The sequence below is a fragment of the Eriocheir sinensis genome, chromosome 66 (genome assembly GCF_024679095.1).
Source record: "Eriocheir sinensis breed Jianghai 21 chromosome 66, ASM2467909v1, whole genome shotgun sequence".
Classification (NCBI taxonomy): Eukaryota; Metazoa; Arthropoda; class Malacostraca; order Decapoda; family Varunidae; genus Eriocheir; species Eriocheir sinensis.
The window spans coordinates 2,361,400-2,378,572 of record NC_066574.1 but is presented as its reverse complement, the minus strand read 5'-3'; the positions used below and the strand labels follow the sequence as shown (position 1 = coordinate 2,378,572).

The 17,173-nt window shown below is 45.8% G+C and overlaps 2 protein-coding genes across 2 annotated transcripts in view; one reads left to right on the top strand and one right to left on the bottom strand.

Moving 5' to 3' along the window:
* Positions 1-17,173, top strand: part of LOC126987713 (inactive hydroxysteroid dehydrogenase-like protein 1) — a 123,275-nt gene that overhangs the window by 37,418 nt on the left and 68,684 nt on the right. The gene's annotated exons all lie outside the window — the stretch shown is intronic.
* The window catches only part of LOC126987712 (diuretic hormone receptor-like), an 82,619-nt gene that overhangs the window by 28,837 nt on the left and 36,609 nt on the right, over positions 1-17,173 (bottom strand). Inside the window, exon 2 of the mRNA XM_050844910.1 lies at positions 9,233-10,610. Coding sequence (XP_050700867.1) covers positions 9,233-9,578 — 346 coding nt within the window. The 5' untranslated portion in view covers positions 9,579-10,610. The remainder of the gene's footprint in view (positions 1-9,232; positions 10,611-17,173) is intronic.

The window sequence follows — 17,173 nt, the reverse complement described above, 5'->3', positions numbered from 1 at the left end:
AACTATACAAAAATGGGCGTCACGTGTTGAAAAATTGATGTAAAGAAACACCTGGAAATCGCTGAACAATGACTAAGGCGATTATTTTATGAGGGTGACGATATATACAGATTATCACAACTAGACTTATCCCTCAAAGACGACGCATATCAAGCGAGAGGACAAACTGCACTATGTAAACGCTCGTCAGCTCACTCATCACAGCGGGGCCATTAATCACAGGCTGAGGGGAAAAATGAGAGTCAAGTGGAGGTTCGGGGAGGAGGGAGGGAGGGTCAGAGGCGGGTATTCTCAGACGCTTCCACCTCGCACATCATCTGTTTCCCGAGGCCAAAAAGATCAGTCGGGTTTTTATGAGTGTTTTTTTGAGTTTCATGATACAGGAGAAGGGTTTGATCAGTTACTCTTCCTGGGGTTCTGCTGCAGGGTGATTTGAATAATGATGTATATATAGGGTTAACTACCACCAGGGTCATTAAGCCATCCCTCGAAATGCATCCCTACGAAAGTCTTAGAAAGGCCGAAAAGGAGATCAGTCGAGTTTTTATGAGTGTCTTTTTAGCTTCATGGTACGTAAGAAGGGTCAAACTGCTACCAGGGTCATTAAACTACCCCTGGAAATGGCCAAAACTCCTACGAAAGCCTTGTCAATTATGTGTTTTTAGGGTCATGGTACAGAGGAAGGGTCAAACTACCACCAGGGTCATTAAACTACCCCTGGAAATGCCCAAACTCCTACGAAAGCCTTGTCAATTATGTGTTTTTAGGGTCATGGTACAGAGGAAGGGTCAAACTACCACCAGGGTCATTAAACTACCCCTGGAAATGCCCCAAACTCCTACGAAAGCCTTGTCAATTATGTGTTTTTAGGGTCATGGTACAGAGGAAGGGTCAAACTACCACCAGGGTCATTAAACTACCCCTGGAAATCCCCAAAACTCCTACGAAAGCCTAGTCAAATAATGTGTTTTTAGGGTCATGGTACAGAGGAAGGGTCAAACTACCACCAGGGTCATTAAACTACCCCTGGAAATGCCCAAAAGCCTAGTAAAATAATGTGTTCTTGGGCACCGAAATGTTTAAGAATATGACCCCCTCTCGCTCTCGTCCTCGTCCTCGCAAACCCATTTCTCGTGTGTCGTTCCTCCACGCCTCGTGAAATATTAACGCAAAGAAGCTAACTGCAAAAATGCATTCCACGAAAATGAAAAGGAATAGCTGCCCATCAACTCTCGGGAGAAAATGGGACCTCGGCGCCCTCCCGGATGACGATGAAGGCGGCGCCACTTTGCGAAGAGGAAAATAAAACGTCGCGGCCTGCCGTTAAAAAGAAAGAAAAAGACCGCAACCACCTCCGCCGCCGTTACGTTAAGAGTCATGCAGCGGGACCTGACCGACCTACATACATGAGCGGAAGGAGATTGCTGGAAACTCAAGGAAAAGAGGAACAAAGTTGAGGTCGAAAGAGGCGGGCAGAGGGAGAGGGGACGTAACGAGCAAGCAGTTCCCGAAACCAAAAACTCACTCCAACGATTGATTGCTTCACTAGGGACGACAAAAAGCTGATGTCTGTTCTTTTCTGTTCCTTACTGGTTACTCGGAAGAGGAGCAAAGTTGAAGTCGGAAGAGGTGGGCACAGCAAGCAGTTCCCAAAGCCAAAAACTGTCCTAACATTGATTGCTTCACTAGGGACGACAAAAAGCTGATGTCTGTTCTTTTCTGTTCCTTACTGGTTACTCGGGAGAGGAGCAAAGTTGAGGTCGGAAGAGGTGGGCACAGCAAGAAGCTCCCAAAGCCAAAAACTGTCCTAACATTGATTGCTGCACTAGGGACGACAAAAAGCTGATGTCTGTTCCTTAATGGTTACTCGGAAAAGGAGCAAAGTTGAGGCCGGAAGAGGTGGGCAAAACAAGAAGTTCCCAAAGCCAAAAACTGTCCTAACATTGATTGCTTCACCAGAGACGCTACAAAACTGATGTCTGTTCGTTTCCGTTCCTTATTGGCTTGGGAAAGTATGCGCTGAAGATAACACGAAGACTGGGAAGAGAAACAAAGCTGAGGTCGGAACGTGACTTCGAAGCTATCAGAGAAGAGCCTCGGCGGTGGCGGCGTTGGTCTTGACGTCAGTAGCAAGCAGATGATGATGATGATGAAAAGGAAGATGATTATATTCACGACTTGGTGAATGCGTTTGGTTCGTTGATTCGTTCCTTGGAAGTCATTAATACACACACACACACACACACACACACACACACACACACACACACACACACACACACACACACACACACACACACACACACACACACACACACACACTCTCACTCACTCATTCACTCACTCACTCAGCCAACGTGACTCTTTGAGAATTTAATACGTAGACGCCGGCGCTTTCACTTAAATGAATTGGATTGTTGAGTGAACTGTACAAAAGCGATTGGAAAAAACTTCTTGATGATATTTTATTTGTAGACCGTTATGACTTTGTATAATTGTATTGGTGATGCATGTGTTATTGTATGTGAGGAGGGGAGGGAGAGAGAGAGAGGAGGGAGGGGGAGGGAGAGGGAGAGCGGAGGGAGGGAGGGAGGAAAAGAAATGGAAAAGAAGGGAGAACGGAGAGGACATGGGAAGGAATGGAGAAGGAAGGAAAGGAAAGAGGGAAGAATAGGAAGAGAGAAAAAAATGGAAAAGGAGGCAGAAAGGAGAGAAAAAGAGAAGGAATGAAAAGGAAGGAAAGGAGAGGAAGGGAAGAAAAGGAAGAGGAGGAGGAGAGGGATAGAGAAGGGATAGAGAAGATATGGGAGAAACGGGTAGAGAAAGAGAGGAGGAAAAGAAACAGAAAAGTAGGGAGAAAGGAGAGAAAAAGAGAAGGCAAGAAGAAGGAAGGAGAGGAGAGAGGGAAGAAGAGGAAGAGGAGGGGAGAGTGAGAGGGAGAGGGAGAGGGGAGGAGAAGTTTCTAGTTCCTGCAAGTTGTGTTTAGTCAAGGCATTTGAAAAGGAGAAGCCAGAGAAATTTATATAAACATGACAAAGTTTACTAATGAAACGCTTTGTATATTTTTCCAGGTCGTGTTTATCTGATATGGCTGAGTGGCCGATTCAAAGTATAATATCAGTTCACAAAAGGCCAGCCACAGAAGCCGTTTTCCCACCAAGACACAGAAACGCATCTCACGCCGTGTCTTGCAATGTATGACGCAGGAGGTGGAAGTTTCGTGCAATCTGTGTGCTGCGTCGTAATGTTTATTCAATCCGCTGGCAACAGGCGTGACGCAGAGCTTTGAGAGACACAACACAGATGCGCAGAGAGTTACGCCGCGTTAGACCAATGACTGCTGGGGATGATTGGCGAAGGTTTGTGCTCACGGTGCTGAGGGGCTGAGAACACTGTGTTGAATAGGACGCTTGACTATTTAACTGGTAACTCTGGTGCTGTGAGTGATTGCCTTTGCTACAACCATCACCTCTCTTCGCTACTTCATTCCCTCGCCGCCTGCTGAACTAACCTGACGCAGATGAAAGACTTATTAGAATACGCTTGACTAATTTAACTATTACCAAAGACCAGGAACCGAATGTACTGCCCTCCTTACACCCGTCACTTCTCTCTCCTTCTTCATCCCTTCATTATCTACTATACCAACTATTATCCTAAACTGATGCCAACAAGCTGTTAATACGTTTGACTACATAACTTCTACGATAACTACAAGACCATGAACTGTAGGTACTGGTCATATGACATCATATCGATCATTTCCCTCCGCTGCCTTATCCCTTCATCCCTTCACCGCCTACTACATACTCTAAGCTTCTACCATAACATCTGCCAGAGACCATGAACTCCCTCCGCTGCCTTATCCCTTCATCCCTTCACCGCCTACTACATATACTAAGTTAACACAGACACATACCAGCACTCACTTATGTAGGACTGCCAATGGCCTAACCGATGACCCAGTATTCCTCTCATCTATTCCTCTCAGCCTCACAGACACACAACACTCATCCTCTGCCTCGGTGGTGGTGGTGGGCGTTGCGTCGAGTCCGTGTACGAGGCTTGTTTGTGAGGCAGCTTCATCAGTGTCTCGCTGTTCCCGTCACCAATACTACCTAGCGGGCGCGTGAGCTTAATTACCGCTGTTTTCATGCTTTGTTTCGGCCGGTGAGAGGAAGAAGAATGGAGAGTCGACAAGGAAAGGAGCCTGTGTGTGTGTGTGTGTGTGTGTGTGTGTGTGTGTGTGTTTGGGTTCATTTCCGTGTTTGTGTGTTTGTGTGTTTATGAGAGAGAGAGAGAGAGAGAGAGAGAGAGAGAGAGAGAGAGAGATATCCGATTCATCTGATATTGGTGACATATCTAATCTCGCGTGTTCCGCCACATGGCACGGGGTGTTTTCCACTTGATCAGCTTCACCACGCTCGCTGCCTGTCTGTCCTTGCTAATAAGTTGACGGAAAATATGAATGCGTGACCTGCCCCTGTACGAAACTAATTTAATAACTGTTTGGGGCAGATCAAGATTAGTATTATGTTGAAGGGACGAGAGGAGAGACGCTGGTTTAGGTGAAAGGTGGGCTGTGATCTTTTCTTCGACTTCAGTGGCGGAATATATGAATGCAAAACCTGCCCTTGTGCAAAACTAGATTAATAACTGTTTGGGGCAGATCAAGAGTATTATGTTGAAGGGACGAGGAGAGGCGCGGGTTTAGGTGGAAGGTGGGCTGTGATCTTTCCTTCGACTTCAGTGGCGGAATATATGAATGCAAAACCTGCCCTTGTGCAAAAGTAGATTAATAACTGTTTGGGGTAAAGCAGGAGTATCATTGAAGCGGTACGATGCTAGATCTTAGATGGAAGTTATATAATGATCACTTCTTCGACTTAGTGTCAGAAAATATGAATGCATGACCTGCCCTTGTGAAAATCTAGATTGCTAACTGTTCAGACTTAGAGTAAATCATTAGTATTTTATTGAAGCTAGGCGAGGTGTGTTTTTAATGTATGTAGGAAATAGATTCTGGTCTTTCCACCGACTTCATTGGTAGAAAATATAAATGCTTGACCAGGCCTTGTGCAAAAGTAGATTAATAATTGTTTAAACGTAGAATAGATCAGGAGGACTTTATCGAGACTAAGAGAGACGTGTTTTGAGGTGGAAGCGGGTTCTAATCTCCCGTTCAACTTCAATATCGACGTTTTGGTCCCAGTATTGTATGTAGGCGGTCAGTTGGCTACCCTTACCTCTCGCCTTCCCTTCCCGTCCTCTGCGTGTCGGCCTAAGTACTTATTAACCGATCAGAAGGGTGGACGTGTGGGTGGGTTGGCGGGCAGGGGGCGGGATCTTAGGCGTGTGTCATCGCTGAGGGTAATAGGATAGAGGGGTTGATTGTGGAGTGTAGGTATATAAGAACATAAGAACATATATGTGTGTTTTTTTTTAGGTGTGTGAGGGTTTTAGTTCATGAAGAGGCTTGTGACTTAGCGCCGCCTCAGTTACGAAAAAAGAAAATAAAGGAAAATATAAAAAAATGAAAGAACGAGATGAACTAGATTTTCGCCTGCACTGAACCCTCCACCACCACCACTACCACCACCACCACCACTACGACCACCACCACCACTACGACGAATACAATGAGAAACAAAAACTGATGTGAAAAGAAAAGTAAAGAAAAAAGTGGTTATCTAGATTTTCGACTGCACTGAAACCACCACCACCACCACCACCACCACCACGACTACGACTAATACAATGAAAAGCAAAAACTGGTGCGAAAAGAAAAGAAAAAAGAAAAGAAAAGAAAAAAAGTGGTTATCTAGATTTTCGACTGCATTGAAACCACCACCACCACCACCACCTCCACTACCAACACTACCTAACGCGTATGAATACAATGAGAGACCAAAACTGATGCTGCTGGCGCGTGGGGTGTGTTAGGATGGCCAAGTTAAGTCAGGAATGCCCCGTTTCTTCTCCGCGCCACAGCATCTGCTTAAGCGACCCATCAACGGCTGCAGCACGAGACTCAGACGACGGATGACTCGACTTTGGGAAGATTAACATTGATTTCTTTCCATTTTCAAGGTGTCAGGTGGCAGGCAGGACTCAAGGAAGGTCTTTGTTTTATTTTTAGGTGCTGCTTATGTCACTGGTTAGACTTGCTTTCTTGGGGGCCTCTTGGGCGACATAGGACTTACTGTAGAACCTTACTACTTACTTACTTCACCTTACTATAGAATGGATATCAAAATGTTAGAATCGGTGCAGAGGAGGATGGCTAAGATGATTCAGGGGTTGAGAAACTTGCCATACGAGGAAAGACTCAAACAGTTAAACTTGCATTCTCTAGAAAGGCGAAGGGTGCGTGGAGACATGATCGAGGTTTATAAATGGATGAAGGGCTTTAATAAGGGAGATATTCATAAAGTTTTATTGGTAAGAGAACCGGGTAGGACACGAAGTAATGGGTTTAAACTGGATAAATTCAGATTCAACAGGGACATAGGCAAAAATTGATTTGCCAACAGGGTGGTGTATGAGTGGAATATGCTTAGCAGTCATGTGGTGAGTGCCAATACAATTGTCACATTCAAAAATAGATTAGATACATTCATGGACAGCGATATTAGGTGGGGTTAGATACACGGGAGCTTAGGTTCAAAGGAGCTGCCTTGTACAGGCCTAGCGGCCTCTTGCAGACTCCTACGTTCTTATGTTCTTATATTCTTAGGACTTAGGACAATGCGACACTTTGACGAAGGTAACGAGTTTAGCGGAAAATATACCAATGACTTCTTGCTATTCTAAAGATGATTTAGCGTTTCGCCAGACTACTGATGGCTCCCCGCGGCCTTCCTCTGTACGAATGCACAACCCGATGCTTAATTTGGCAGTTTTTGTTTGTGAATGCTAATGGAAATAATTGAAATGCTGGGCTTGGAGGACGAGCGAGCGAATGTTGAGCTTGCGAGATTCGAGTCGTGTGTGTGTGTGTGTGTGTGTGTGTGTGTGTGTGCGTGTGCGTGTGCGTGTGTGTTTGTGAGTGTGCTTACTTATTTGTTTGTATATGGGTGTATGATGTATGTGTGTGTTTGAAAGTATCGGAACGTGTTGGTGTTTGTGTGTAAATATATGTATGTTTGTATGTATGTGTGAATGTGTGTATGTATGTATGTAGTATGTTTGTGCATGTCTGTTTGTGTGTTTGTTTACAGTTTAATGGCTTGCCGGTGTTAGATTTATGTGTGTTTGTTCATTTGTGTGTGTGTGTGTGTGTGTGTGTGTGTGTGTGTGTGTGTGTGTGTGTGTGTGTGTGTGGGTACGTCTATTCATCTGCATGAGAGTGGCGAAACCCGTCACCCGTATGTGACGAGGAAAAAAAATATAGAGAATCATGCTCGGGAGATTTAACTTGCTCGCTCCAAGGCTGAGCAGGCGGCGGCGGGAGGCGGGATGGAGCGGTTTGCATGACGGTCCGCGATCCTGCTGATCTGCATGACTTTGTCTGCCCGCCCGTTGATGCCACACAGTAAATAAAAACACATGTGTAGACTCCGTGCCGTGTATCCACCATACCCCTGACCAGCCTTATCCGGCCAGTCTGGCCACGCAACACACTGTACCCAACTACCCATCCTGTTGTGTTATGCCCCCACGAATTTTGCCGCCAGAACCACTACTTCCTGCATGACTCTGGGTGTTGGGCCACTACACTACACTACGACCATTGCCACAACACTACACTACGCTACATTATACTACACTACTATCACTGCTGCCACTACCACTACTACTGCTCTTTACGAAACCTCTCCGTCAACTTACGTTACCCCACAACTTCAAAGTCCCCTCTATGGAGGCGGTGGCCGAGTCGTTAGCTTGCCGGCGCCGGGTCCTGGAGGACGGGTTCGAGCCCTCCTGGTCGAGTCGCCGCACAGCTGTGATTATTCAGTCACCGCCGAGTGGCCCAAGACTACTCACATGTTGCCCTGAAGACCACCTATCAACCAGGACTCTAGATTCCCTCTCTTAAGAGAGGCTCGAAGATGAGCTCCGGGGGGCAGCATGAGAAGAGAAAGATGGCGCCACTATAAACATTTGCCTGCTTCTGAACGGGCTGGGGCCGACCATCAGGCCACACCAAGAAAGCCTACTGGCGCAATAGACCGAGACGTAAAAAAAAAAGGAAAAAAAGCTTTAGACCATTTATAAACCGTTGACTTGATTTTGACTCCCCACCACCACCCCGACCTGCAGCAAACCTTCAAGCTTTTTATGAAAGCTCCCCTTAAACTCACATAACCCCTTGCACAATCTCCCATCTCACCCCTAGGAAAGCTTTAGGCCATATATACAAACCTTTGACATGATTTCGTCGCCACAGTCAACCTTTAAGCTCGTTTCTTCAAGTTCAGCTCTGTCTGTCCTGCGATTTTACTCTCTTTTGTTTACGTTCCCTTGAGCCACGTGTCTTGCTCCTCCTCCTCCTCCTCCTCCTCTTCTTCCTTCCATCCTTCTCCCTCCTTTGGTTTCATAAGACGGCCACTCACTCATTGTCATGCTATCGTTGAGTTTCCAGCAGCTAACGATACACACAACAATCCCAGCCAGTTTTCTTCTTTCGCTGCATCACTGGTAAACTCCAGAGAGGTTTGCCTACCGATGTAAATTTCCACTTTGTACGTCTTACACAATTTTGGAGAAGCGATTGTCGACGCAGTTCACGCGCCACACCACGACCCTGTGTGTCCTTGAGAGCTGTTTCTGTCTCCCCGTGGGCTAACTAACCTAACCTGAGTCTCTGCTGTTTTGCGTTTCTTTTGTTAATCGATGCTAGCTGAGATGGAAGGTTGAGGAACAGAAAATTATGCAGGAAATGATTTAGGTACACTACGAATACTACTAACACTGCTATTTTTACTATTACTGCCGCTACTACTACTACTACTACTACTACTACTACTGTTTCTTCTTCTCTCTTTTTAGTTCCTCTCATCGTCACTTTCTTTTACCCTCCCTCCTTCATTCATTCCTTTCTTCTTCTTTAGCTGTCAAAACTTTTTCATGTCCTTTCTTCCTTTCTGTGTCCCATCATCGTTCATTGCCTTCCCTCTCTTCCTCGTACCCTGTCCCTCTTCCTGCCTCTCTCTTCCTAATACTACAGCTCTATCTATCTATACCTCACTATCAGTAAAGTTATCCAAGGCCCACGTGGTCCAGTACTCACCTGAGGGGTCGTAGCGCACACCGTTGAACATGTCGAAGCAGCGGATGACCCTCACGTGGCCGGGCGGGGTCTCGGGCCAGCAGGACACACCGTCAAACTTCACCGGACACGCCCCAGGACCGAACTCCGGGCTGCTCCTCGACTGTATGTACTGGTCGAAGCACTGCAGCATCTTGTTCAAGTCCACCGTGACGTTGTAGATCACCGTGGACTGGTTCATGAAGTCGTGCCATTGTTGGTCATGAGGCTGCGGCAGAATGTTCCCCAGTGACACCATGTCCTCGGGCACCAGCGGGTCCACGAGCTGCTCCACGTCCATGGCAGCGGCGGCGGCGTCTCCTTGCATGGTGGACGAGTTTTAGTGCCTCGGCAAGGGACGGAGAGGGAGTCGCATGGGATTGTACGTGATGAGGAGAACGCCGTAGGTTATAGTCGAAGCATACTAGTCGCGGAGAACAGTGGCGGCTTTGTGACTAGGACGGACACGTAGATAGGAAGGGAATGTTAGAGATTTGCCGGGGAAGCGTGGAAGACAAGGGTGAGTACGGTGCGAGGATGAAATGTAAGACAGAGAGGAGAAGAGGAGGAGAACGCAGTTGGTTATAGTGGTGGTTTTGAGACTAGGACGGAGGCATAGATAGGAAGGGGTTGTTAGAAGTTTGACTGGGAGAAGAGGAAGATCAGAGTGAGACAGTATGATGCGAGGGTGAAACAGAAGGCAGTGCAAATGTTACATAGCAAGACCGATGATATACAAGGAGATGGAGGCCGATTGGGTGTTGGCAAAGGGATGAAAGAAACTGAAGACCAAGAGACGGGGAAAAGGTGGAACGTAAGAGTTGACAGTACGATGCGAGGTGAAACAGAAGACAACACAATCGTTACAAAGGAGACAGAGGAGGTTGAGTGGTTGTTAGCATTGGGATGAAAGAAACTGAAGACAAAAGAAGGGGTAGAAAATCGTCTTGGATAGTATCGAATCGCTCACTTCTGGATTCCGCTGTGAACTATGATCGTCGGTAACTCCACCTCGCAGAAAAAGGCTCTCGCGGGTCCACGCTTCTTGCTGTGACCTCGCTGAGACGGCCCGAAGAGTCTGACTATAAAAGAAGAGGTGGAGAATCTCGTCTATGGATCGAATCGCACACTTTTGGGTCCCAAGCGCACTGAGATCGTCGGTAGAGCCACCTCGTAGACAGGCTCCCGCAGGTCCCGCTTCTTGTTGTGACTTCGCCGAGGCGCGCCGAAGAGTGTGACTGTTCGCTCTGTGCTGCCCCGACCTTGCTCGCCGTTCTTGTTCTTCCAGAAAGTTGCCAGATGTGTCTTGGCCTCCTAATGCAAGCACGTGGACACTTCCTCTTCAGCCAAGGACGAGGATCTGCAAATGGAGAAAAACGAATGATAAAGAGAAATGGAGAAGAGTTCTGAGGTTATGATTCGACTCTTAAAGTATATACTCTCCTTAAAAGTCCCTCCCAGTGGTACGCGACGCATCATAGTTTTTTTCAGTAAAGGAAGCAGTTCAAGGACATAAAAAGAGTAATGAGAGAAAAAAAAAAGCTCTCTAAACACTGCCCCGATAAAAAAAAGTGCCCTTGAGCTGCCTCCCTTGATGTAAAAAAAAGTTTGTTTCGACATATACACTCTTCCCATTTCCATCGACATGATCCCATATACATGAGTGCCTTACATGTTATACTCTTGCTACTTTCTCATAAATACACTCGTAACATCTTTGCCTTACTACTTTAACCCGTTTGCTACGATTGGCACGTATTTCGCCTTCACTGATAGCCTGGTAACATACAGTCCCAGGTCTTTCTCTGCCTCTGTGGTGGATAGTGGAGTGTTTCCCATGTGGTATTGGTGTTCTGGATATCCCCTCCCAAGGTGCAGGAGTCTACATTTTTCTTCATTGAATTCCAGCAGCCACTTTTTGTTCCATTCCTGTAGCTTGGTGAGGTCTGGCTGTAGGAAATCCGCAATCAAGGGGTTAAAAGGCTCACGACACAAATAAGACAAACAACGATCAGATTATTGTATTCTTCTTAATTCTAAATGAGCATCAAGTGTCACTCATTCCTCGTTGGATAGTCTCGCAGCGCACACACATTCGACAAAAACTAGTCAGACTCCTGCAAGCGACGACGGAGGTAGACGAAAACGGGTTTGATTCTTGTCTCTAGAGTGGCCCGAGGGAAGAGGAGCGGATGTAGGGCGCGTGCAGATGTTGTGTTACTCAATTACCTCGACGAGTGCTTGAGTGAGCGAGAATCTTCCTGCCTGGCTGACTAACTGGCAAGATTTTCATCCTTAACCCCCTTGACTGCAGATTTCCTACAAGATGACCACCAAGCTACAGGAGTGGAGCAATAAGTGGCTGCTACAATTCAATGAAGAAAAATGTAGTCATGCACCTTGGGAGGGGATATCCAGCACACCAATACCACATGGGAAACACTCCACTGTCCACCACAGAGGCAGAGAAAGACCTGGGACTATATGTTACCAGGCTACCAGTGAAGGACAAATCCATACCAATCGTAGCGGACAGGTTAACCAAACACCCAACTCGGACCATTATGAACGACCAACTCGGACCATTATGAACGACCAACTCGGACCATTATGAACGACCAACTCGGACCATTATGAACGACCAACTCGGACCATTATGAACGACCAACTCGGACCATTATGAACGACCAACTCGGACCATTATGAACGACCAACTCGGACCATTATGAACGACCAACTCGGACCATTATGAACGACCAACTCGGACCATTATGTACGACCAACTCGGACCATTATGAACGACCAACTCGGACCATTATGAACGACCAACTCGGACCATTATGAACGACCAACTCGGACCATTATGAACGACCAACTCGGACCATTATGAACGACCAACTCGGACCATTATGAACGACCAACTCGGACCATTATGAACGACCAACTCGGACCATTATGAACGACCAACTCGGACCATTATGAACGACCAACTCGGACCATTATGAACGACCAACTCGGACCATTATGAACGACCAACTCGGACCATTATGAACGACCAACTCGGACCATTCTCAAACGACCAACTCGGACCATTATGAACGACCAACTCGGACCATTATGAACGACCAACTCGGACCATTATGAACGACCAACTCGGACCATTATGAACGACCAACTCGGACCATTATGAACGACCAACTCGGACCATTATGAACGACCAACTCGGACCATTATGAACGACCAACTCGGACCATTATGAACGACCAACTCGGACCATTATGAACGACCAACTCGGACCATTATGAACGACCAACTCGGACCATTATGAACGACCAACTCGGACCATTATGAACGACCAACTCGGACCATTATGAACGACCAACTCGGACCGTTCAGTACAGACAAACAAAGGCTTTTCCCAACGTCCTCCACCTCTCTTTGATGTCAGCGTCTGCACCTATTTTTAGACTGTGGCGTACTCAATCCTGCCCGTCAAATAGCACTTAACACACTTCACACGTCTACCATCACTATAATCGCCAGTACCACTATAAATAAAAGTAGTCTTCGTGCACTGAATTGGCCCAGCAACCCCACCCCCTTCCTGCCCCTCTCGCCAAGGTAACATAATGGGTCCACATTCTTAAACGTATGGAGCCTGCCTACATCCATAGTCTCCCTCGGTCACCCTTACTCTCGGCAGCCACACCCATCATCCCCTAAACCCAACCAGAGAGCAATCCGACCGCATTTCTCACTCAGTCACCCAACGGCACTCTCTTCACCCTTAGTTCACCCACTGCCTCATCCTCAACCCAACGAACCACACCTACCATTCCGTATACATCTGCTCTCCCCCGCCAAGCCACCCCGCCAGTCAGCCCGCCAGCTCCCTCTCGCCCCCTCGCTCTCTCTCTCTCTCTCTCTCTCTCGCTTCCCCGCCCCCCGGCATCAGACGCGTAACAAGATTAAGATCGACGACCGGAGATGGATGCTGCTGCCTCGCCGCGAACGCTTCTGTTTTGTTGCGTTGTTGATCTGGGTGATGTGAGGTGAGGCTTTTGTTGACGTTTTTCGTTGCTTTTGAATCTGTGGTGTTGGTAGTTTTTTTTTTTTTTTTTTTTTTTTTGCTGGAGTTGTTGTTTTGGGTCTTGTTGAAGTTTTCGCTTTCTTTGCGTTCTTTTTTCTTTTGCTTCCTAAATCTATGGTGCTCGTTACTTTGGTGTGGTTAAGGTTGTTTTTCTTTTGTTTTTGAGTTTCTTCTTTGATCTCTCGTTTCCTTCCTTTTATGTATTATGAATTATGTATTATTGTATTCTTCCTAATTCCCAAATTATGTATTATTTATTTTGTTTATGTTTCTTTATCTTTAGTTCCTGTTCTGTGGCACCGTTTTCCTCTCTTTTATGTATTCCTTCCCTTTATGTATTATGAATGATGTATTATTGTATTCTTCCTAATTCCCAAATTATGTATTATTTATTTTGTTTATGGTTCTTTATCTTTAGTTCCTGTTCCGTGGCACCGTTTTCCTCTTTTTTATGTATTACTTCTTTTATCTCCATTTCCTTCCCTTTATGTATTAGGTATCATGTGTTATGTAGTAGTTTATGTATCTTTAGTTTCTGTTCCGTGGCACCGTTTTCCTCTCTTTTATGTAATACTTATTTTATCTCCATTTCCTTCCGTTTATGTATTAGGTATCATGTGTTATGTATTTTTTTATGTATCTTTAATTCTTGCTCTGTTGTACCGCTTTCCTTCCTTCCTTTCATGTATCATTTCTTTTATCTTCTTTCTTTGTTGTATTCGTCATTGATTTTTTCTTCTTTCTAATTATTATCACATGAACAAAGATATACAAGTTTTTCTATATTTTCTTTCATCTTCAGTTCTTATTCCGCACCTTTTTCTTTCCTTTCATATATTATTTCTTTTATCTCTTTCTTTGTTGTATTCGTCATCGATGTTTTCTTCTTTCTAATTATTATCACATGAACAAAGATATACAAGTTTTTCTATATTTTCTTTCATCTTTAGTTCTTATTCCTTTCATATAAGTTTTTTTTTTTATCTCTTTTCTCTGTTGTATCCGTTATTGAATTTTTTTCTTTCCTCTTCCTCCAAATTTGACGATCCCATGTTTCTTTCCGCCGCTGTGAGCATTGGCCAGAAAGTCGGTCGGACGGCGAGGCAGCAGGAAATCAATAACACACACACACACACACACACACACACACACACACACACAAACACACACAGAGGAAAATGAAAAGAAAAATCACAAGGAAAAGCAGTGCCGTTATAAAGGCGAAATCTCCGAGACTTTACTTGGGCGAGGTTGACTGGACTGGGGCGGCGGCGAGTGAGGTGAGCGAGGTCGGCGCCCCGCTCACCTCGGCTCACTTCACCTCGCCTCGCCTCGCCTCGCCCGATTCGGCTCACATCCGTCCGCAAACTGACGGGGTAAAAAAAATAAAAAAAAGAATGCAGGTGTAGGTTCGATAAAGCTACGTCTCGACTTGGTGGACGAAACCGTTTTTATTTTTATTTTTTATTGGTGAATTTTGACGTTTTTTTTATTGATTTTTTTTTTTTGGGGGGGGGGTTAACAACTATTACCTAACGCTTCAAAGGAGATTAGTCGTGTTCTCATGAGTGTTTTCAGTTCACGGTGCAGATGCCTTGTCAAACTATCACTAGGTTCATCAAACTACCCATGGATATACTAACACAACCTCTACCAAAGCCTTATCAATTGTGTGGATGTGTGAAAGCCCCGAACTGGATGAAAATATGGGTGGGTATAGTTACAGTTACAGTTGCACCGGCCCTTTACCAGACGTCTTTACTCGCGTCTCTGAACCTAGTAAAAGAGTGTGACAATCTAGGAAGCTTTGGGACACGGGAGATCCGCCTCAAAAGCGCGGGGGACACTGAATCGGCGGCTTTCAAGGGTCATTCCAAGAGGTTCACCCGAGACGAGGTGCCGGAGCGGAGACCTCCAGCTGGAAATACGTGAAGGAAATCGTTGACATGCGAGAACCTGACGGCGCCTGAAGTCTCTTGCGGCCCTTGCTACATGGGGAAGTGAATATAGGAAGGGCGGCAGATGGGAAGGTGAGAGAGAGAGAGAGAGAGAGAGAGAGAGAGAGAGAGAGAGAGAGAGAGAGACACACACACACACACCATTTCCTTATCTTCACTTTTTTTACTTATTATTTCATCAATTATTTATACTCTCTACTTTTTTTCTGTACTGTCATTTATTCAAACCTTTGTACAATATCTTTACGTTCTTTTATTATATTACAAGTACGCGTTCATAGACCCAGTTCCTCCCTTCTATTATTCTATATCTTCTTTTGGCGATAAAATCTAATTCGTTGCCTCATTTTCAGCGATAAAATCAAACCGCTACTTTTATGGGGGCGGTACAAACATCCAGGAGTCTTAAGCTTCATATTTCAAAGCATTAGCCTGCCCTGGTGCGCCTCTTGCCTCGTTAGGGAGATAATACTTGCATGCCGGATCATAACTTTCAGATCGTATCCCATAAACACTGATTTGCATTATCCTTCTCTGGTAACCCGGTTGTTCCTCTTGTCCTGTGTCCTTGGGTGATGGTTTTGCACCCACCACAGGCTCGAGGGTTTATGAGACGGAGATGAGCACCGAGGTCACGAGCAGCTATAGCATATACCCCAAACTTTACCTTCATTATGACTGCGCACCCTTACTGGAGTCTCAAGTGACATTTCTAAGCCACTAACTAACTTTGATTCGATTCTTTTCCTCTTATCAAAGGCGATAAAACTATTTGCCGAAGCGTTGTGGGTTATTTTGTTTGCCGTAAACTAACCATGACTTACAGAAAGCAACAAGAACAACAGAGAATGGAATAAACGCCCGTCTCTTATGGGTAAGTAGGGTGGGAAGGAGAGCATGGCCAGCGGATGGCGTAAGAGGGCGGCGGGCGGGCGGGAGGATGTTTGGGTGGGTGGACAGCTAGGTAGGGATCAAGCAAGGGTATCAGCTAGTGGTCGAACGTACGGAATATACAGAAGTCATATCAGCGTTACCAAATTATCGTAGTCAACCACTCAGCACATCGTACTTTGCGGTTTCTGGTTCACAGCTATCGCAAACAAATGCCAATAAGTAATGATTTTAACGAGAACTTTAACTGGAATTTCGTTATTTGTGTGGGTAGGAAAATTTTGAACCCTGGAACTGATAAATGCGATGTTTTGAGTACGATAATTTGGTAACGCTGGGTCATATTCTTAAGAAAATGAGACCAATCGCTTAAGAACACTCTACCTATACGTACCCAAAACTGCTCTCTCTCTATACTCCTGCACTTTTTTCATGTTGTGATCTTAGTTTTCTTTCCCTTCCCTTCCTCTCCTCTATTTGCCAACATCACAGTCTGCGCGGGTCCGAGTTTCTGCCGCTCTCTGGTTTACCTCTCTGGTTGGTATTCTTAGACGACCCTCCCTCTCGCATCAACAATTTCCAAAGGCCAAAACGGGGATCAGTCGGGTTCTAATGAGTGTTTTTTCCAGGTTCAAGGTACAGAAGAAGGCTCAGACTACCACCAGGGTCATAAAAGTACCCCTGGAAATGCCCTGAGCTACCACGGAAGACTAGCAAATTACGTGTTCTTGGGCGCAGAAATGTTTAAAAATATGGCCCTCTATCTCTTATACGTTCTTTCTGTTCCCTTTTCCTCTCATATTTACTGTCGTCACAATTTGCGCGGGTTTGAGGTTCTGCAGCTTTCTGGTTTGCCTCTCTGTGTCTTGGGATGGCGTATATATGAGCGGCGGTCTTCAGGGCTCGGGAGGATGTGTGGCTGGGTGGTTAGGAGGGCCAGAGGGTGGGAATTAGAGGTACGTAGCAAGCACACCCTCAGCCCTT